Source organism: Neoarius graeffei, chromosome 13 (assembly GCF_027579695.1).
Source record: "Neoarius graeffei isolate fNeoGra1 chromosome 13, fNeoGra1.pri, whole genome shotgun sequence".
Lineage (NCBI taxonomy): Eukaryota > Metazoa > Chordata > Actinopteri > Siluriformes > Ariidae > Neoarius > Neoarius graeffei.
The window spans coordinates 48,471,841-48,495,702 of record NC_083581.1 but is presented as its reverse complement, the minus strand read 5'-3'; the positions used below and the strand labels follow the sequence as shown (position 1 = coordinate 48,495,702).

General features: G+C 39.3%; 1 protein-coding gene across 3 annotated transcripts in view; it reads right to left on the bottom strand.

Moving 5' to 3' along the window:
- acss2 (acyl-CoA synthetase short chain family member 2) overlaps positions 1-23,862 on the bottom strand; it is a 47,107-nt gene that overhangs the window by 12,231 nt on the left and 11,014 nt on the right. Inside the window, exons 3-12 of one of the 3 annotated variants that reach the window (XM_060937925.1) lie at positions 20,635-20,726; positions 20,452-20,555; positions 18,856-18,928; positions 17,423-17,498; positions 17,205-17,319; positions 15,018-15,065; positions 13,030-13,167; positions 11,071-11,241; positions 8,237-8,370; positions 3,219-3,351 (exon numbers count right to left, since the gene is read on the bottom strand). In XM_060937925.1, coding sequence (XP_060793908.1) covers positions 3,219-3,351; positions 8,237-8,370; positions 11,071-11,241; positions 13,030-13,167; positions 15,018-15,065; positions 17,205-17,319; positions 17,423-17,498; positions 18,856-18,928; positions 20,452-20,555; positions 20,635-20,726 — 1,084 coding nt within the window. The remainder of the gene's footprint in view (positions 1-3,218; positions 3,352-8,236; positions 8,371-11,070; positions 11,242-13,029; positions 13,168-15,017; positions 15,066-17,204; positions 17,320-17,422; positions 17,499-18,855; positions 18,929-20,451; positions 20,556-20,634; positions 20,727-23,862) is intronic. The other 2 variants (XM_060937926.1, XM_060937927.1) reach the window with 2 other exon arrangements.

Below are 23,862 nucleotides of genomic sequence, written 5' to 3'. Positions count from 1 at the left end.
ACCCCCTCCGGAATACTGTAGGCACTGCTGATGGTAGCAGCACACGTTTGTGCTGAACTGAACACCCAAGAGATTCCTTTAAGCTGGGAAGGGTGTCAAAACAATCCAAATCGAAGTGTTCAGAGCACAGGACGGATGTTGGTGAGGGCTCCCACTTGTCACGAGTGCGCCTGACTTGCTTCACCCACTTCGCATGCAGCTCGGGATCTCTGGGAAACTTGAATAAACTTACCCCATCCTTGTGGGTTTTGGAGCAAAAGCCGGCAACACAACGCGAAGGCATAATAACTATAACTATATTATATATATAAAAAATGTATTATAATAATAATAATAATGACAAACTGAACACCTCTCGCATCAACAACAAACTGGTAAGTGAGGAGGAAGATTCTTTCGCTGACGTCATATAGCTCCTCCTCCTCTTTTGTCTCCTGGGTGCTGCAGCCCCGTCAAATTTGCCCAAATAGCCACGTTTATCATAACTTGTAAAATAGGCGCCTTCGTGAATTAATATATGGATCATCGGGAATTACTTTTTATGTTATAAAACATCGCCAAAGATGTCAAAAACGTGTCATCAGCCCTTTAAGCTGAAAAAACAAAACAGACCTATCTGAGAAATAGCAGAAACTTCACGAGTGGCAAAATCAACAATTCTGTACATTCTTAAAAAGAAGAATGCACTGGGTTAAAGCTCTATTTATTGGTGATGTGATTGCTATTTGAAGTAACAGGATGAATTCTGAAGTGTGTATTGTTATGCTTTCTGATCAGATTCATTCAAACGCTGCAGAACTGATAGGATAGTGAAATCACCCAAAACATACAGCCATCATCCACCTGTGCAGACTCCTGGAAGAACAGCTTTCCAACCATAGTAAATCATGCATTCTACCCAGGCTTGTACTACTCAAGTCTGACTCATGCCCTAATTTTAAAAGACTCATGACTCAGACTCGTGCATTAACTGCATTCAGACTCGTAAACTGGAGACGAGGACTCTGATATTTTTTCTTTATTTTTTGTAACGTCAATAATTTGGCATAAGATATTTATATCTACATTAACTTTGTACTAATTTTGTGTAAGAGTGCCACACCTGCGTGCCTTGGCGTGTGCATCAGATAGACTCTCGGGCACATGCACCAAATGGACTCTCACATGTGCCGTAAACGACTCGCACCTATACAGGATTAAGGCGCAATCAGCATGCCTGTATAAAAACTGTGGAAACACACTTACTTTGCGAAGTATTGAGTTGTCTTGCTGACATTACCGAGCCTTATTTCCTTGTTTGGTTTCCTGATTCCCTGTTTCTCGTCTTTGATTCTGCAGAGTCTATGACAGCCTGTTTGTGCCTCGCTCGACCTATTGCCCGTTTCACTGTTTCACAATTTTGCCTGCAGTTCTGGATTGTTTGCCTGTCTTCACTTGTATTATTAAACACACCTTCTGCACTTACATCCGTCTCCCAACCATCTCTGACAGAATACATTCACCTGTTCATACGTCATGTTCAGGAACAAACTAATGTTAATGGCACTGAAACAGCCACCGTCAAATAGCGCAGTTGGAGTCTTGTTCTCGGACTCGACTCGGATCAATAGTGAACTCAACTTGAATTTTTTTTAAATGACTTGGACTTGAACACTGGGGACTCGAGACTGGACTCGGACTACTCGAGGTTTCGTGACTCAACTATAACACTGGTTCTATCAGACATCGCCATCACTACCTTCACGGTCACTACTACAAAGGATTTGCAGCCAAGTATTAAAGATGATACTTACATTTATAATTATGTTAGTTTTACCAATTACTTTTGAGCCTGTGAAAAATGGAGGGACAGTGAAAAAATTGCTGCAGTTCCTAAACGGTTAGTGCAATATTTTGGTTAAACCCCTTGAATTAAAACTACAAGTCTACACCTCGGTCACATCTTGATCGCTTCATTTCAAATCCATTGAGGTGGTGTACAGAGGCAAAATTATGAAAACTGTCGCCGTCCAAATATTTATGGACCTCATTAAGTGCTCTATAAATATACTGTTTTATCCTAAATTTCAACAAATTAGTGTATTTTTTTTTTTAAATAACGCCTGGCTTTCCTGAACAAAAATACAACTGAATCTGTAGCATTATTGTGTTTGTGTAAGGGAGACAAGGAAGATTTAAGAACTTTTAAATCTTAACAAAGTTGACTCATTTGTTATCGCCAAAATAAGCTAAAATCATCCATTAATGAAAACAACAGGCTTTAATGTTGCAATGTTATAAAATATTTGCATTTTTATAATAACTTACTCTATCTCTGACAATAAAAAGTATCAAAAATAGTTACAAGTCAAAGTACTATTACTAAATACAAAATATTCGAGTAAAAATAAAAAGTAGCTGTTAAGGCCGACTTATACTTCCAAGTTAAAGCATATTTGAGTGACGACACAGAGAGGGGGATCATGGGTAAACATGGCAGGCAGAGATGTGCTATCTATCACACGATCTATCAGGTGAAAGCTGACGGCGGGGAGGTGCGTGACTGCATATAAGGAAACAGTTTGCTGAAATGTTGAGACGCTGTGTACTGTTCAATGTACATCTGAAGAGTCAACAATAAAATCTCCCCTCATTGCATCCAGTATTTTTCCGTCTTCTTTCGACAAGCTCATGCTCTAAAACTACTTCCTGAAAGTGTAGTCCGCCAAGAACCTTAAAACAAGGTCGCGACAGTGACCGATGGAAACGCTCTGTAAAAATCTCAGTTCAAACATTCTTGCTGTTAGTTTCTCAGACCATTGTCATTTGCCGAATATTTGATTAAATGAAATTCTCATCGATTTTTTTAAAATTGTCAATTATAATCAAATTAAAGTTATACTCTAATAATCTTGCCTATATATAAAAGTAGTAATTTAAAGCTTAGTGATGTAAACCACAATAGACTACAGTATTTACCGAAGATGAATGCAAGAAATGGAGCATTGCTCAACATCTAGTATGCTTACACAATCTACACAGAGTAAAAACTGCCTGCTTACACAATTATTTTGTGTGCACTGTGGGATCCCAGGCCCAGTGTAAACATCTAATGAAAGTAAAAATAACTGGGATTATGCAAAATCGATTTCTATTCCTGAATCACAAAATGATTCAGTAGGACTACGACTAGACTTAATTCCTGCCCTGGAAACCGGCACTAAGAAGCAGCCACCTACTGTCTCAGTCTGCCAGAACGTGTCCACTATGGGGCATCTCTTCTCCCCAACTACACTGTAGTACCACTGCCAGGCCTCAGGGTTAATGGGTTCCCCCACTGTACCCAAGATCTTCAGAGAGTTCCGCTTATACCTGAAAAACACACACGCGTCTTAGTACCCTTGTCTTAATGTCCTTCCACTGACAATTATTAATGCAACTAATTAATGCCATGCCTCTTTACATATCTCAGTATCCAAAAGGAAACCTTCAGCGCTTTGTTTAAAAAAAAAAAATCCTATCTGACCGTTTTGACTTTGCGGCTGTTTCCCCACCAAGGGACATTTGGTTCACACCAAGCTATAATAAAAAAAAAAAAAAAAACACACACACACCAGCCATAAACACAATTTAATTTTTAATCCTCAAATTAAATGAACCACACACACACACACCGGACCAGTCAAAAGTTTGGACACCCCTTCAAATTCAAATGGATTTTCTTCATTTTTATGAATTAAACAACACTTCACGTCTTAAAGCAATGATGGATATCATTTCTCTTAGTTGAGCGGTTCTTGACATATGAATTACTACAGTAGTGGAATACAGCGATTTACTGTATTTTTATTATTTACTGTTTGATCTCAAACACATTAAGAAGGCAAGAAATTGCACTAATTAACTTTTGACGAGGCACATCCGTTAATTGAAAAGCATTCCAGGTGACGACCTCATGAAGCTGGTTCAGATGATGCCAAATAGTGTGCAAAGTGTCATCAAGGTAAACACTGGCTACTGGAAAGAATCGAAAATGTCTTTAAAACACTTATTTTTTAAAAACTTACAATTCCATGTTATTTCATAGTTTTGATAAAACTGGAAATATAATGTAAAATTAAGGCTGTAGACTCAAATACATCATTTTATTTCCCTTATTTTTGCATAAAAGAAAAAAAGGTTCACTCTTATCAAGATAGTCAAGTCAAAATAAAAGCAATGAGCGGCTGAACTGCATAGTGTTATGCTGAAAATCCAAGCAACCCACAGCTTGCACCAGGACGGCTGTTTTCTAGGACTATTATGCCAGTCACAAATTCATTCGATTCACTCGCTTCATGAGTCACAATTTAACTCAACTCTCAGAATATTTTGAACAAAATTTGAATGAAGAAAAACTGAAAGAACAACACAAAAACACCCCAACTTTTTTTGAAATTCTTAAATTATAAGCAATGCAAAATTGGTTATGCTCAAAAACATGCCTTGTTTGGTCTGTATACTGTAAAATAAATCCAAAGCTATCATGAGAGGTTTAATATTGTTAAGAAAATGTACAAGTTCACCATATCTGAGGTGTCACTTTAACTCTTCAGAAACAGAGCAACAAAGTGAGCAAAAATGCCAGATTCCAGGACTGGTGGTTGAAAGCTACTGAAGAGCTTTTTTTTTTTTTTTTACACATCTACAGTGGGGCAAAAAAGTATTTAGTCATTCACCAATTGTGCAAGTTCTCCCACTTAAAAAAGATGAGAGAGGCCTGTAATTTTCATCATAGGTATACCTCAACTATGAGAGACAAAATGAGAAAAAAAAAAATCCAGAAAAATCACATTGTCTGATTTTTAAAGAATTTATTTGCAAATTATGGTGGAAAATAAGTATTTGGTCAATAACAAAAGTTCATCTCAATACTTTGTTATATACCCTTTGTTGGCAGTGACAGAGGTCAAACGTTTTCTGTAAGTCTTCACAAGGTTTTCACACACTGTTGCTGGTATTTTGGCCCATTCCTCCATGCAGATCTCCTCTAGAGCAGTGATGTTTTGGGGCTGTCGCTGGGCAACACAGACTTTCAACTCCCTCCAAAGATTTTCTATGGGGTTGAGATCTGGAGACTGGCTAGGCCACTCCAGGACCTTGAAATGCTTCTTACGAAGCCACTCCTTCGTTGCCCGGGCGGTGTGTTTGGGATCATTGTCATGCTGAAAGACCCAGCCATGTTTCATCTTCAATGCCCTTGCTGATGGAAGGAGGTTTTCACTCAAAATCTCACGATACATGGCCCCATTCATTCTTTCCTTTACACGGATCAGTCGTCCTGGTCCCTTTGCAGAAAAACAGCCCCAAAGTATGATGTTTCCACCCCCATGCTTCACAGTAGGTATGGTGTTCTTTGGATGCAACTCAGCATTCTTTCTCCTCCAAACATGACAAGTTGAGTTTTTACCAAAAAGTTCTATTTTGGTTTCATCTGACCATATGACATTCTCCCAATCCTCTTCTGGATCATCCAAATGCTCTCTAGCAAACTTCAGACGGGCCTGGACATGTACTGGCTTAAGCAGGGGGACACATCTGGCACTGCAGGATTTGAGTCCCTGGCGGCGTAGTGTGTTACTGATGGTAGCCTTTGTTACTTTGGCCCCAGCTCTCTGCAGGTCATTCACTAGGTCCCCCCGTGTGGTTCTGGGATTTTTGCTCACCGTTCTTGTGATAATTTTGACCCCACGGGGTGAGATCTTGTGTGGAGCCCCAGATTGAGGGAGATTATCAGTGGTCTTGTAGGTCTTCCATTTTCTAATAATTGCTCCCACAGTTGATTTCTTCACACCAAGCTGCTTACCTACTGCAGAGTCAGTCTTCCCAGCCTGGTGCAGGTCTACAGTTTTGTTTCTGGTGTCCTTTGACAGCTCTTTGGTCTTGGCCATAGTGGAGTTTGGAGTGTGACTGTTTGAGGTTGTGGACAGGTGTCTTTTATACTGATAACGAGTTCAAACAGGTGCCATTAATACAGGTAACGAGTGGAGGACAGAGGAGCCTCTTAAAGAAGTTGTTACAGGTCTGTGAGAGCCAGAAATCTTGCTTGTTTGTAGGTGACCAAATACTTATTTTACAGAGGAATTTACCAATTAATTCATTAAAAATCCTACAATGTGATTTCCTGGATTCTTTCCCCCCCATTCTGTCTCTCATAGTTGAAGTGTACCTATGATGAAAATTACAGGCCTCTCTCATCTTTTTAAGTGGGAGAACTTGCACAATTGGTGGCTGACTAAATACTTTTTTGCCCCACTGTATAACGTGGTCACGTAACTATATAATGCGTGTCAGTTGTTGTGACCCGGAGCCACCATGTCCAGAGTGTTTTCTGTACATTTCATAAATTGCACAGTTTAGGACCTCTGGTGTTCAATCAGTGCAATTACACTCGATGCATAATTAACCCCTGTACGGTGTTGGGGTCTGCGGGACCCATTTTCATTTTTTTAATCAAAGGAACAATGATACGATTATTTTATCAAACTCAGACTCACTGGCCTTGGCTCATTTTCTGTGAACATCATATATCAGAACATTTTCGATGACCACACACTGTACCCCCCCACCCCACACATTTATATTACATACAGGATGTTCGGGTCCACTGGACCCGGGGCTAATAAAAGTGTGTACCTTCACTCTGTCCTCCTCCTGTCTGGGCCTGCTGTTAGTGTGTGTGAGTTTTGTGTTTCTGCCCCTGCCGTTCAAGCACCGACACCTGTCTGCTCACATTCCTGCACATTTTACCCTCTGTCTTGCGGGAATCAAGACAGAGGTTCCTGTAAATTGGGGGCGGGACACAATAAATACAGCTTTTCCAATGTGGTTCCTTATCACAACTGATCAAGATGGCCAAAAGATTCTCTGCTCAGATGGCCTTGCAAAATGATTTTGGAAGAGAGAGAAGCTTTCGATGATGTAGAGGAAGACGTTTCAGAACGTGAAGATCACATTTCTGAAAATTCAGAGTCTGACAGTGACTTTGAAGAAGAGGATGAGATGGAGCATCAGCCAGTCCCAAAACGAAGGCGAGCATGGGGATGATGTGTTCTATAGACTGACAGTCACTGTATGTGTTCAGCTTGTGTTGTGTAAACTGAACTGAATGGGTTAAATTTCTAATTAAATTCAAAGAAAATCCAGTTATGAAAAACCTTGCTTCATTTGTAAATTTGAAGATAAACATCTTTTTTCCACTCATATCTTGACTATAGGCGGCACGGTGGTGTGGTGGCTAGCGCTGTCGCCTCACAGCAAGAAGGTCCGGGTTCGAGCCCCGTGGCCGGCGAGGGCCTTTCTGTGCGGAGTTTGCATGTTCTCCCCGTGTCCGCGTGGGTTTCCTCCGGGTGCTCCGGTTTCCCCCACAGTCCAAAGACATGCAGGTTAGGTTAACTGGTGACTCTAAATTGACCGTAGGTGTGAATGTGAGTGTGAATGGTTGTCTGTGTCTATGTGTCAGCCCTGTGATGACCTGGCGACTTGTCCAGGGTGTACCCCGCCTTTCGCCCGTAGTCAGCTGGGATAGGCTCCAGCTTGCCTGCGACCCTGTAGAACAGGATAAAGCAGCTAGAGATAATGAGATGAGATCTTGACTATAATTGATTTTGTAATATTACATTAAAAAAAAAAAGGAGTAGCGTTTATTAAAAAGATTAAAAAAAAATAACTAAATCTAACAAAGGTAAAGAAAAAATATTAACCATATATGCTGTTTATATTGCTTGTAACTTGGGTGAAGTAAACATCTATTAAGTATTTAATGTAAAACTGCTTGATTGTGTCGAATTTAAAAATACCAAAATGCAGCGGATCTACCAGACCCATGAACGCTGAGTAACAAAAACATGAACACCACACAAGTGTTAACAGAATGCTGATTTCCACAATATGAATTGCACATCCCTATGCTATACATCTTGAAATTTTTGCAACCCAATGCATCCATCCTTACACTCCTACCATTTTCATTAAAAACCCAACAGGCCTACCACAGTGTACAGCAAACACAGACACTAAAATTATAACATGCCAGCCTTCGGAGTCTGTGTTTCCTGTCTTGACAGAACACCATGTCCAATTTGCCTTACACGCTCATTTATGTGTTGGGTAATCGAGTGGATAAACATTGCACCTTGCCTGAGCAAACATACTGTATATAGTATTCTTAGTATTATGAGGCATGGAAACAACAAAGCCACTGTAACAAAGCACTTACTTGTGGACTGGCTCACTGCCATACTTCATGAGGAGTCTGATGGCCGTGGGTGCTGTGTAAAACTTGGAGACTTTGTATTTATCCACTATTTCCCACATTCTGCTAACATCAGGATAGGTGGGCAAGCCTTCAAACTGTCAGCAGAGATTGAGAAAGCAGAAGAAATATTCTAAAAATTATTCATGCAATGGAAAGAAGAATATAGGGTCACTTAAGTTTAACCAGAGATGTTAGAAGGCAGGAGACAAGCCACTTAAAGAATTTGGACTAAAAATCTATGGGAAAAGGGGCGGCACAGTGGTTAGCGCTGTTGCCTCACAGCAAGAAGGTTCGGGTTCGAGCCCTTTCTATGCGGAGTTTGCATGTTCTCCCCGTGTCCACGTGGGTTCCCTCCGGGTGCTCCGGTTTCCCCCACAGTCCAAAGACATGCAGGTTAGGTTAACTGGTGACTCTAAATTGACCGTAGGTGTGAATGTGAGTGTGAGTGGTTGTCTGTGTCTATGTGTCAGCCCTGTGATGACCTGGTGACTTGTCCAGGGTGTACCCTGCCTTTCGCCCGTAGTCAGCTGGGATAGGCTCCAGCTTGCCTGCGACCCTGTAGAAGGATAAAGCGGCTACAGATAATGAGATGAGATATATGGGAAAAGTCTGTAATACCAGAGATGATGGTTGTATGCACACATCCCACCCCTCCCCACAAAAAGCCAATCATCTATCGAACTGGGAACCATATTAAGCCAATCAGGTTGTTACACTAATGCAAGCTCACAGCTGCACGTGCATAGTAGACGTGTAGAAACCTTGCTGCAACCACGCTCATGTATAGTAGAAGTATAACCTGTGGGGAAAAAACTTTTTAGACCTTATTTTGGGGCAAAGTCACCAAACTGTTTTTTTTTTGTTAAAATCAGATTTGACTGGCAATTTCATAGAAGCAGTTTGTGTGGCCATTGAAAGTGCAATTGCAGGTCTCTCTTCATTCATTTAGGTATAGGCCTGATCTTGTTAGCCCAACACAACTGCCCAGGGGCAGGAGCCAAGATGTCTGCCAAGTGTTGAGGCTTGCCTATAAGGATGTTATTACCTTTCTGTACAGCAGTTATATTTTGACTTGCGCTACGTTCACACCAAACGAGGCGAGAGCATCAAAATGACCGGAGGTCATTAGGTTTTCTACGTGAGCCAGTGTCTCTTGGCGACAAGATGGGTGGCAGTGCGTGTTGGGCAATAGAGGCGTCAGAATAAAGTTGAATTTCAGACAACTTTATGGTAATGAACTATGATGTGGTTTGGCAGCAACCAAGAGGAATTTAGAAGTGCTCTACTCTAAAGAATCCTAGAGAACACAGTCATGTAAATCATGTTCTGTTCAAACCGTTCCCAAGTAGCCCGACATGGAGGAGAAATTGATAATTGCAGTGGTGGGGTTCCCCTTTATTTATGATGTGTCCCTGTTTCCATACAGGAACATTTAAATAAAATATTTAAAAAAACAAAACAAAACCATGGACCAAGGTGTTAAATTGTAGGCGTTTCGAGTGAGTTGGTGAAGGTGTATAATGTACAGTACTGTAATTTGTGAAAACTGGGAGGAATTGCATGCTAACTAGCACCAAAGCATGCAAGAAAGAGTGTTGACTATTTACTTACATGTGACTTGAATGATGCTGTCAAACGGGAGGTATTACGAGACAAGAGGTGTATGGTGGATATGTTAAAATGAAGTCAATTTTGCAGATTTTTTTTTTTGCAACATAGCCCAAACAAACAAACAAACAAACAAACAAACAAACACCTCTACTCAATCTCACTAGTGGTATTTTATTATTTCAGTAAACCATTTTTTATTAAAGGAGAACTGAAGGCAAATTTATCCAAATTCTATTTCTCATTTTATTAAATATAGGAATGCATTTTTGATCGCTATTTTGTTACTGCTATAACAAAATTATGAGTGTTTGAAATACACAACATAATATATCAGTCCATATGTCAATGCAATGGCCGTAAACGAGATTCATTGAGACCTGTGCGAGACATCGTAGGACGGAAGTAAAACGTACAGCGGAAATCAAAGTGACCAACATCTGCCAACGTCGTCAAAAGATGTGCACGCCCTCCTTCGAATGCTGACGTGATCAAGCTGGAAGTTGTGTTTGTTTTGATAGCAATCAGGAAAGTTTGAAAAAAGTAGGCGGTAATCGTCATTTAAACTCGTTTTTGTGCAATATTTCGTTTGGAAAACAGTTTTCAAAATGGCAGCACTGACACCTGGCTGACACTTCACGTTTCGATGTCTCGCACAAGTCTCGTGAAGATCGCACAGATAAGCGACGCCTGCCGTGGACCAAACGAACTAAATTCAACATGGCTAAAAACCAAATAGGCTGATAAGTATAATATTTAATTGCAATCAGTTGCCAATACGAGTCACGATATAAGGTTACTAAAACCGAAAACGTAATTGAATAAACACGTTAATTAAGAAATAAAGCAAGTTTAAAAAATGACTTTGGTTCTCTTTTAAGATGTAATATACCAGGTGGAATGTGTGTTTGCTTTGCGACCCTTTTAAATAAAAGTTTGCAAGACAAAGCATTCCAAACAACTGTGTAGCTGCCTGCTTAATCTACGTCACAGAGCGGCCACGAACTTACCAGCATCGTGGGCCCGGCAGAGAGAGTGAGTTTTGACGCTCTCGCTGCGTTTGGTGTGAACATAGGGTAAAGCTGTTTTCAGACTTTGCCAAATAAAACAACCAAGTACCTGGAACCTACTGCACCATATATTCTGAAATTGCTATGAAATGTATAGTGTTTAGGTTGTTCCCTCACCAGGACACTGGTGGCCCCATTAGCCAGTGGACCGTAGGTGATATAGGAGTGACCTGTAATCCAGCCTATGTCTGCTGTGCACCAGTAAATGTCATCGGAGTGATAATCAAACACCATCTTAAATGTTGCAGCAGTGTAAAGCATGTAACCACTGACAGTGTGCAACACACCCTGGGAAAGAAAGAAAATAATAGAACATTGATCAGGACTTGAGGAAATGGGTAGAGCTGCAAACAAACAAACAAACAAACCCACCACACACACACGCACACACACCCCTGTTCAACCTTATGGAGCAATTTCCCCATATTTCAAATTGGGTAAATGACAAAAAGGCATGCATGTCCACTCTTTACACTTTTTTTTGTGTGTTTTGTTTAGCACAAGAAATTCTTGTGGTGTCATTACATGAAAAAGGCTTGTGGGAGACTTATTTTTATACATCATTATAACTTTCAGTTACTCTCAACATTTCATAGACATTCATAACCGGCTTGTTGCTGCAAACTGTTTTACATATTAAAATCATATATACAGTTCTGTGCAAAATTCTTAGGGGCACAATTTTTTAGCACAAATTGTTATAGTTGTTTATTTTATAGCTTCTGCATTATTGAGTCAGAACAAAAACAAGTCTCCACAAGAACTGTGGCAGATTCTCCGAAATGCTCAATAAAACTTGCCAGCTAATTTCCTTTCCTTAAATTTATAAATCCTACCCGAGACTACTGGCGTTTTTTTTTTAATAAATATATTTTTAAAATATCAACTTCATTTAGTTTATTACAGTTTTCTGCTCTTTATAGTAGGTTTATGTAGAAACAGGCTTTTGCACAGTATTGCATACAGTCCCAGTCAAAAGTTTGGACACACCTTCTAATTCAATGCTTTTTCTTTATTTTTGTGAATTAAAAGTCACTTCATGTCTTAAAGTAATGACGGATGTCGTTTCTCTTTATTTAGCTGAGCGGTTCTTGACATAATATGGATTACTACAGTTGTGGAATAGGGCTATCTACTGTATTTTTATTATTTACTGGTTTGATCTCAAACACAAAGGCGGCAAGGAATTGCACTATAACTTTTGACAAGGCATAGCTGTTAATTGAAAAGCATTCCAGGTGACTCCCTCATGAAGCTGGTTAAGATAATGTCAATAGTGTGCAAAGCATCAAGGTAAATGCTGGCTACTTTGTTGAATCGAAAATATAAAACTTTTTTTTTTGTTTACCACATAACTCCATAGTTTTGATTTCTTCACCGGGTGCTCAGTTTGACTGATAAAAGCTTTACTTCAATTCAATTTCATTTGTACAGCAATTTTAACAATAGATAATGTCAGTTCAGGCGGCACGGTGGCGTAGTGGTTAGCACGGTCGCCTCACACTAAGAAGGTCCGGGTTCGAGGCCCGTGGCCGGCGAGGGCCTTTCTGTGCGGAGTTTGCATGTTCTCCCCGTGTCCGCGTGGGTTTCCTCCGGGTGCTCCGGTTTCCCCCACAGTCCAAAGACATGCAGGTTAGGTTAACTGGTGACTCTAAATTGACCGTAGGTGTGAATGTGAGTGTGAATGGTTGTCTGTGTCTATGTGTCAGCCCTGTGATGACCTGGCGACTTGTCCAGGGTGTACCCCGCCTTTCGCCCGTAGTCAGCTGGGATAGGCTCCAGCTTGCCTGCGACCCTGTAGAACAGGATAAAGCGGCTAGAGATAATGAGACGAGATAATGTCAGTTCAGTTTTACAGAAATCTTTATGTAGATTTATAGACTGATCACTAATGAGCAAGCCAGAGGCCAGTGTCAAGAAAAAAAACCAACTTGATTCAACATGAGAAAGAAACCTTGAGAGGTACCCGACTCAAAAGGGAACTCATCCTCTTCGGAGTGACACCAGATTGTAAGACCATGTTCAAAGTCGCAAGTGCAGAGCTTGCGACAGCAATAAAATTTAGTGACACAATACCTTTGGTTTGCCAGTGGAACCGCTTGTGTAAAGGATGAAGAGAGGATCTTCAGATTCACACCACACTGGCTCACATTCATCCGACGCTCCATCCATCAGTGTGTGCCAGCATACATCCACTTCTGGGTTCCAGGGCACCTGGACCACCCAAAGTCCATGAAAAAGAGACAAGCAGATGGGGTTTTTTTTCCCCTGAATTTCTCTGATGGAATATGGTTTGAAAAGATTCTTCAACCCAAACTGCTTTAGATGCTCTGAGGATGAACCACATCAACATTTAAATTCAACTGATTCATTCCCATACAAGGGCCCACACACCTCGACTCAACTACATGCAATCTGGAATGTACGAGTGCAGCTTTCAAACAGCAAGAAGAGAGAAAATTCTAAATAAACTTAGTGAAGCACATTACTTTGGAGCTACTAAACGTAATAGGACTACAGAAACGAGCAGAAGCATCAAATTGGTTGGATCAAATTCCAGCATGCATGTCAGGGGCTGAGAGCAGGAAACACAGAACCAGAGAAATTCATATCATTCAAGACACAAGAGTACTGAAATGGAACTACAGTGGTGCTTGAAAGTTTGTGAACCCTTTAGAATTTTCTACATTTCTACTTAAATATGACCCAAAACACCACATTTTCATACAAGCCCTAAAAATAGATAAATACAACCCAATTAAACAAAATGAGAAAGATATTATACTTGGTCATTTATTTATGAAGGAAAATGATCCAATAGTGCTTATTAATGAGTGGCAAAAGTATGTGAAGCTTTTAAAAAGACAGAAGGGTCAATTCCATGAGACGTTAATGATTCGACGGTGACTACTGTGTTTCCAGACCCAAGTCCCCTTACACTTAAAGAGCTTTGATCCAAGTCGTGTTTTTTAACTGTGATTTTTTTTTGGGGGGGGGGGGGGGGGGGGGTGTCTGAAACACGAGAGACATCCTCATTAGTGTTAGCCTGGGCCCCTTAGTTAATTACGCTGCTCCAATTATCCAGCCTTTAGAACTCATCTGAACAAATAACAGATGCTGATTAAAATACATGTGTATACACAGAGTGCAAAAATTTGCATTCCCTAATAAGAAAATGAAGACAAAAATTTAAATACATTTATCGCAATAGGACATTTACTTTTTTAGGTTGCATAGATGCAATTTTAGTATCACTGGTAAGAAAAATGGTCAAGAGAAATATGTTAAGACCTACTCAGGTCAAGAGATGAACAAGTATAAATTGAAACATTTTGCATGCTACAGACATTCCATAATAAAGTGTATACCCAACTATTGCTTTAATAACTGCCTCCATCCTCTTTCATATCCCTGACTGTGTTCAAAAACCATGGGGGATGCAAACCTTTGCACTTCACTGCACTACTACATCACAAAGTCACTAAAAAGAGAAGTTAGAATAGTCTTCTAGCTAATCAGATGCTCGTGAGAGAACACCATATAAATCAATCAATACTTAGCCAAGCTTTGAAGAGCACAGACACACATAGCACTTACACATGTTGCAGATAATAAAGCTTTTTATAGAAGAAATATTATAAGGTCTCATGTTTTGGGACACAAAGTATTGACATTCAAGTAAAAACACTAAACATCTCAAGTCTAACGTCTGGGACGTAGGCTGTCGTTCTTTTTCCAGACTAAGTGATCTCAGGTTTCAGAATTGGTACTCAAAAAAAAAAAAAATTCAGTTTAAATTCATTCTAACAGAGTTTCTCAACAGAAGCAAATTTTTACAGTTATCCATTTAAAGCAGCAAAGGTGTACCAAGTCTGAAAAAAGTGTGCAAATGTGTATGAGCAGATGCATTTTCACAGACACACTGTTAGTGTGAACAATGATGCAGGCCTTGAACCTTCCCAAGGGACGCAAGGGTCTCCAGGGAATGGGGACAAACAAGTGTTAAAGAAAGAGTGGGGAGAAAAAAGAAAGTTAAGTTAAAGCAGAGGCAGGCCTTGAAATACCTTGGGGATGGGACGGACCTTCCTTACTTTTTCTTTCACCTTCTTCTGCTAAAAGGGTGGGGGAGGAAGTGAAAGTGAGGATTTGGATAAGTATGGCAACACTTCACTGTAAATGAAGACATAGCTCCATACTGCCAGAAAACACAATGACATCTGAAATCACCAAAGTATTCGAGACAATAAATGACTGTCGGGGTTTCTTTTCTGTTCAAACTTTGTTCAGTGGAAAAAAGGTACAGGTAAACCTGTCGTGGTTTTTCTTTTTTGGCTTGTTTTTTTGTTTTAAATATAAAAAGCATTTTACAGGCTCAAACATTTGTTGTTTCCAAAAGTGTACCCAAATACTCAAAAACACTTTAAAAAACAAAATCATATGTATGCTCCCGGCGGCACGGCGGTGTAGTGGTTAGCGCTGTCGCCTCACAGCAAGAAGGTCCTGGGTTCGAGCCCCGTGGCCGGCGAGGGCCTTTCTGTGTGGAGTTTGAATGTTGTTCGCGTGGGTTTCCTCCGGGTGCTCCGGTTTCCCCCACAGTCCAAAGACATGCAGGTTAGGGTGACTCTAAATTGACCGTAGGTGTGAATGTGAGTGTGAATGGTTGTCTGTGTCTATGTGTCAGCCCTGTGATGACCTGGCGACTTGTCCAGGGTGTACCCCGCCTTTCGCCCGTAGTCAGCTGGGATAGGCTCCAGCTTGCCTGCGACCCTGTAGAACAGGGTAAAGCAGCTAGAGATAATGAGATGAGATGAGATTTTGCTTGTTTCTATAGACCATTTCAGGCTGGAACTGAAACAAATAAAATAGCTAAAAGCTGTGATTTTTCTTTGTGATTAATCCCAAATGGCTCGAAATTTGAACATATGAGGCACATAATGATTTATTGTGTAATAATGCAACCGCAATACAAATGTATGATTAGAATCAATTAAATAAATAAAAAGTGCTGTCAAGCGATTAAAATATTTAATCGCGATTAATGTCGTGACTGTCAGAGTTAACTCGCGATTAATCGCACATTTTTGTCACATAAAAAAAAAACCATTGTAATTCTCTTATCAGCATAAAAAAGTGAATGGGCTTGCTTTGTACCAATGTTTTTTTTTTATTGCAAAACATAACACGTCTTGACACAGCCACTGCAAAGTGAAACCTAAGCCGAGCACCGTAGCTCTTTGTCCCGAAGCTAGCAAGAGAACCATGAGTGAAGTGATCTACTGCTTGAGTGTCTACAACTCTAATCAGAGAGATAGATTACACAGTGACGGTAGCCTTGACATGCTTGATTATAATATAAAGTACACTATTATATTAACTTTAAGTTGTTCGTTGATAAATATTGCATTGAATCTGATCTTTACTGTTTCAGCTCACTTAACACATTTTGTACTTTTACACTTTCTGCCTGTTGATGCGTCGCGCTGTCCAATCAGAGGTGGCCAAATTTGCATATTACAGGAAGGATTTCTGGGATAGCATTGAGTTTACAGTTCAGAGGGATCTGGCTTCTTTAGACGCTGTCTTCTTAAAACTGAATAAATATTTAAAAAGAGCCAAATTAGCCAGTCTTTTGAACGGCTCTTTTCAAAGAACGGATCACAAAGATGCGGATCCCATCGAAGAGCCATAAATCCCATCTCTACTAGCGCGCCCTGCCCGCGCTGGTTCTTTGGGGGGAGGGCAGAGGACTCTGGCTGTGCGGGGCATTACAGTCTAGCTGCTATCGGTTTTCTAAGCAAAGTCTCTGTTCCAAGTTCCTGGCAGTTTCAAAAGCTTATGAAAAACCTACATCATGTCACACGATAAAAAAAATTAATCGCCGTTAAAATTGAGTCAAGTTAACGCGTTAATAATGCAACATTTTTGACAGCACTAATAAAAAATAATCAAAAATAATTTATCAGGCTGTTTCAGAAGCTTCATCTTCATCATTTTATATAGTATATATTATATAGATGCACCATTTCTGCAGTAAAGTAATTGTACAATTGAAAAGACTTTGGATGTTGCCAGATCTCTATTACAGATTCATTTAAAAAAAAAAAAAAAAAAAAAAAAAACAATACACACACCCACTAGAGACACATGACCGTATTTGGGTAAGAAACACATACTGGGTCAATATGATAGTAATAAAATTGCAGCTTACACAGATTAGTTAATGGGGGAAAAAAAAAAAAGTTAAAGTTCACCTGCAGGTCGGGGCAAGAGCGTTTCGCTGGGGGGGACATGGAGCCTGGTGAAGAGGCCTCCGGTTCTTCCTTCGATAAGTGTTTCAGCACAATGCACCGTTCTACAGAAAAAGACCTGACACACAGATGCACTGGTGTGTATTCAACAAGCACGGCTTTCCGACAGTGAGCGAAACATCCGACCCTTACAAATTTGGTGTGCTTTATGTATAGCTTACTTGTCTCTGCATTTTTGTAGAGCTTCTTCAGCAATAACCTTAAGACTTATGAGCTTATCCCCTCTGTAAAAGCCATCTGAGAGAGCAACACAGAAAGGGAATAAAATAAGAACTCTTACCAGGTTCTTAGCAGGAATAAAATGGGCACTTACCACAAAACAAGCACTTACCAGGAATAAAATAATTCAACCTAATTTTTAGTCCTTGGATAGTAGTGATGTGTTCTATTAATTATATATGTACAGTACCAGTCAAAAGACTGTAATAAGTGTGTTCAAAAAGTGTGTCCAAACATTTCGCTCACACACACCCTAAAGGTAAATAAGGAGAACCAGATTAAACAAGCGATACAAAATTATACTTTGTCATTTATTTATTGCGGAACATGATCCAAGATTACTCATCAATGAGTGGAAAAAGTATATGTGAAACTTTGTTTAACTGGGTGTGAAAATCTGAAGTTTTTGGTCTGATGATGTTTTAGTTCACGTTTATGCAGAAATATCAGAAATTCTAAAGGTTTCCCAAACTTTCAAGCATCACTCTGTGCGTGTGTGATTCACACTGGTGAACAACGTGGGTCCAAAAAAACCATCAATTTAAAGATTTTTTTTCCCTTCTGTAGCCCGGTCAGACGATAATACCCAATGCAACTTTAGACACAGAATTTGGTGGTACACAGTGAGCGCATCAAAATTCGCTCTCGCCGCACTGCCAGATGATCCCGATAAGTTCGTGGATGCTCGGTGACTTAGATTAACTAGGCGACTACACGGCTGATCAGAATGCTTCATGTTGCAAACTTTATTTCAAAGGGCTGCAAAGCAAACACACATCACCCGGTATCATCATCATCATCTTTTGGCTGGTCTCGTTAGGGGTGGCCACAGTGGATCGTCATGATCTGCATACTTGATTTGGCATAGGTTTTTACACTAGATGCCCTTCCTGATGCAACTTTTTTTCTTCTTTTTTTTTAAAAATGTCCCTGACATCATAAATAAAGGGGAAAGTCGCCACTGCAATTATCAATTTCTCCTCCATGGTAGGCTATCTGGGAACAGCTTGAACAGAACCAAAATCTACACGTCTGTATGCGCCAAGATTCTTCAGAGCAGAGCATTTCTAAATTCCGATTGGTTGCCATCGAACCAATCATCGCTCATTACTATAAAGTTGCATAAACTTCAACTTCGATGCCCCTGCTGCCAAGACGCACCACCGACCGCCTCGCTGCCAAGAGACGCTGGCTCACGTAGAAAACGAATGACTTCCAGTCATCTTGATGCTCTCGCCATGTGTGGTGTGAACAGAGTTAGAAAATTAACTCCATTTCTAATGCATAACTTCCTATCAGTGGGTAAAAGACAATGCTGCATTTGAGTTGCTAAATTTAACTTGTTAAAGATAACCAGAGTTTAAACAATTCTTACCAGCTGTAATGAGGAGACAACACTGAGAATCCATAATTCTTTCACAGAGTGATTCAGCTGAAAAGCCTGCAAACTGAAGCATGTCACAGATTTAAAAAAAACAAACAAACAAAAAAAAACTATTTAAAACATTACTAGATATATGTGCATGTCCAGAGGTCTCTCAGAACAAGGAAATGAATGCAAAGTGCAACATGTTTACATATTAGGGGTGTAACGCAATACCATTGCCTTTATCTGTGCCTGGTTCATGCTCAAAATATGCATCTGTTTCTGAATTTAAAAAAAAAAAAAAATATGGGTGTGGTTGATATTGAAAGTGTTTTTTTTTTTTTTAACCCATCACTATGCCCTAGAAACACTGAAAAAACAGCGCTGCTGGAAAAAGAAATCAGTTTCATTCACTAATTAGAACAGTAAATAGTACAGCGCTTTATTTAACTCCTGAACCACAGGCCCTGTGGAACTTTCCATCTGTTATCTACTGTGACCAAGATAACAGTTTCAAAACAAGATTATCTTTCAAAATCAAGAAACTCCAGCCACCTAATAATATTTTATTAGACCTCCTTCAGTTTTTACATTCCAGATAGCCCACTGTACATGCTACCTCTATTATAAAGCTGGGCTGCAGTGCTTCAGCAAGTCAAAATGGGGTCCTTAATGCAGCATTTCATTTTATTGCCTGTATGATTTTCCGAGATGGTTTTCTTTTAATAACAATGGTGAACAACCACAAGTACAAGAGATCCCAGCTGCACACGATTCACAGATGGGTGAGCTATATGGAGCAATGCCTCAAACTATGCCAGCATATTTATTTTTCTTGTACAGAAATGCGGTTTTATTTCCGAGCTCGGTTTTTAGGTTTGGAGCAAACAACTGGCAAGCAAAATAAATAAATAAATAAATCCTGTTGGTATTGTGTCAATGAACTTATTTAACAACAGTTTATTATTTACATAAATTTTGTTTATTTTGCTGTGAGCAAGGTTGCCAGATTCCAAATATAATGTGTTTTGCAGATAGATATTTGCAAATCAGGGATCTAAATTCAAATCCATAGCCAAATTTCTGTAAAGGTGTTTCACAATATTCATTGCTAAAAGTGCTATAAAAATTAAACAATTTAACTAAAATCAAAAGATTATTTGCACCACTGGCAACTTGTTTCCCACAAAAATGCTGAGAAAATGAAGAAATGTGTGTCCACCTTGTCCTATGCTAATCACAAGTCTATGTGTTTGGTTTTTGAGGGATGGGAATGTTTATGAAAACTGGCAACCCACCCCACAATCTTCCATGATCTGTTTAATGAACAACATTAAAAGTAAAAACATCACATTAAAACAATAACTGAACTCTCCACCTTCGGTCCATAGCATATTAGTTTCGGACATGTTATTGGTTCAATTCAAGCGACGCATCTGTATTTGGTTACGCCCCATTATGTCTGTATGTTTTAATAAATGTAATCTGGAATCACTGGGACAGAAACCTCTGGCAATAGTAAATGCTCACCAGCAGAATACTAGCAATAATCTGATCAGGGAGGAAGAAAATAAAAATAAAGATAAAATTATAGCATGAACATACCACAATCGAGTGCACAGCTCCAATTCGGGCACAAGCCAACATGGCCACCACCAGTTCCACTACCATAGGCATGTAGATAGAGACACGATCCCCCTTCTTCACTCCTTTACGACAGAGCACATCATATGATTTTTCTAATCGCTACCATATTCTAAGAAGTCTGATGCTTCTTATTTAATGTACCTTGTGACTTAAGAACGTTGGCAAATTTGCACACTTGCTGTAGAAGCTCTCTGTAGGTCACAGTCTTCTCATCTCCTGGCTCATTCCCCTCCCTAAGTAAAATCCATTTACATGGGGGGGGGGGGGGGGGGGGGGGGGGGGGGGGGGGGGCACACGAATTATTTTTTTGTTTACACAGATATTTTATATGCAATTGTACTACATTGTACTATTGTATCTACAGTATTATAGATGTTAGGGTGGCTTAAAAAATGATTTTGCAGTAGCGCCATTACTAAAATCTACTTCATACAGTATACTAGAGCCAACTGTAATATTTTACATCATTTAAAAGAGCATAACATTAAATACCTAGTGCGCTATAAATAGGAAACGAGCATGTGAATGTAAAAAACAACTAACTTTTTGCTTGCATATTCTTCTAGGAACTTGCCAAGTTTGGAAAGAACAGACAAGTTCATACAGTGAAGAGATTTTTTTTTTTTTCAGGAAGATTCAGTTACCACCCACATATCCACAGATCCCCTAATGCAAATCACCCTGCTTGAAAAGAGACAAGCGTCTGCTCTTGCATGCATCGATCGGGCATTTCTAATGTGCATTTATTTATTATATAAGCATTAACACTGGGCCTCATTTATTAAGCTGGATATAAAATATATTTTGAAAAATATGTGCTCATTTTGAACTTGGTGCCAGCAACATGTTTCAAAAAAGGTGAGACAGGGAAACAAAAGACATGTTAAAAAAAAATTATTAGGTTAATTGGCAACAGGTCAATAACATGATTGGGTATAAAAAGATCATGTCAGAGAGGCAGAGTCTCTCGGAAGTAAAGATGGGGAGGGGTTCACCGCTCTGTGAAAGACTGCATGGGCAAACAGTGCAACAATTTAAGAATAACGTTCCTCATTTTAAAATTGCAAAGAATTTAGGGATCACATAATCTATGGTACATAATATCATGAAAAGAATTTAGACAATGTGGAGAAATCTCTGTATGCAAGAGACAAGGCTGAAAACTGACATTGGATGCCTGTGATCTTCAGGCCCTCAGGAGACACTGCATTAAAAGCAGACACGTGTCTGTAGTGGAAAAAAAAAAAAAAAAAAAAATCACTGTATGGGCTCAGGAACACTTCAGAAAACCATCGTCTGTGAAAACAGTTCATTACCGCATCCACAAATGAAAGTTAAAACCAGATATAAACAATATCCAGAAACACCGCCACTTTCTCTGGACCCGACCTCTTTTACGATGGACTGAGGTGAAATGGAAAACGGTCCTGAGGACTGATCAATCGAAATTTTAAATTATTTTTAGAAATCATGGACACCACATCCTCCAGGCTAAAGAGGAGAGGGACCATCAGGGTTATCATCAGTGCACAGTTCAAAAGCCAGCATCTGTGATGGTATGAGGGTGCATTAGCGCACATGACATGAGTAGCTTGTACATCTGGGAAGGCATCATTAATGCTGAATGATATATACACACACAAGTTTTGGAGCAACATGCTACCATCCAGATGACATTTTTCAGAAAAAGCCTTCCTTCTTTCAGCAAGACAATGCCACATACTGCATGTTTCACAACTGCATGGCTCTATAGTGAGAGCCCGGGTACTAAATTGGCCTGCCTGCAGTCCAGACCTGTCTCCCCCGGAGAACGCTTGGTGCATTATGAAACACAAAATACAACCCCAAAAACTGTTGAGCAACTGAAATTGTGTATCAGGCAAGAATGGGACAACAGTTCACTTTCAAAACTACAGCAATTGATCTGCTCAGTTCCCAAACATTCAACACAGTGGTAAACATGCTCCTGTCCCAACAGTTTTTGAAATGTGTTGCTGGCATCAAATTCAAAAATGAGCATATATTTAAAAAAACAAACAAACAAACAAACAAACAAACAAAAAACCCATAATAAATGTCTCAGTTTCAACATCTGTCATCTTTGTACCATTTTCAATGAAATATAGAGTTTTCCATGATTTGCAAATAATTTCATTCTGTTTTTATTTACGTTTTACATAGTGTCCCAACTTTTTGGGATTGGGGTTGTAAACTGTTCAGACAAATGTTGATAAGAAATTTGGTATTTGTGAAAATCTTGTAAATTTGGGGGGGCCTCCTGAAATTGCTTGGTATAAATTTAAAAAAAATAAAATAAAAAAATATATATAATATTTAGAACATTTAGGAGATGCCCTTTTCCAGACCGATATTTTTGGCATTGATTAAAAAAAATAAAGTGAGCCATCAGAAAACCAAAAATTAAGACAAACAAAACTAGTCAGTCATTCAGTTATGACAAAAATGCATAAATGTAGGACAAGCTTATTACTAATTAAATATTATGTAATTATTTTTTTTTATTTGCATCTTGTACTCCCAGCTGTCTGTGCATTGAGCTTTCATGGAGTTTTGTGAACGTACTTTGTACGTACTTTGTAGTTTACAGGTGGTGATTAATATAAGCATGCAAGTTTGAAGAAAACCACTGCTTCCGAAATTTGTTGCTGGATTTACAGAAGTTTGATTTGGAGTTAATTGCCAATAATAATGCTTCTAGTACAGTCATAAGTGGTATAATTAATCAAAATTTTTTAAAAAAAGTTGTTTTTCTTTTCATGTATGTGATAGACTTAACTATAATTTGAGGGCCAACTTAAACTTCAAGGGAAAAGCTGGTATTTTTAAACCTGGGCTGTAGTTTCCCATCTTTTTGGGTCCAAATTTTCACTCGGGTCAAAAATAAATGAACTCAGTCCAGTATCGAGTTAGAGCCCTTTAACCAGCAACCACACAACCCTAGTTTCATGTGAACCTTTTTTTCTGCGAAATAAAAAACACCACAAGAAATTTGGTTGATTTGCAAACCACATGCACTCAAACAAGAAAAAAAAAAATTCACATTGATGCAAATGAGTTGTCATTTTTTTTCCTATTCAGAGTAAACTTATCCTTACATAAGTGACAATACTGTAGCACTGTACATGCGTATAAACATGTTTTATAACTGAAAAATTCAGTAATGTAATTCAACAAAACTTCAACTAATTTTAAATCATATACAAGACCATCTCAATAAACGCAGGCACCTGCATTGAAAAGGGCAGAAAAATCAAAACCCTGATCAGTGACTGACGAATGAAACGGTGAGGAAAAGGGCTCAATGCATTGAAAGCTACAGTACTGGGTCAATCTTTCAGTATGTCAAAA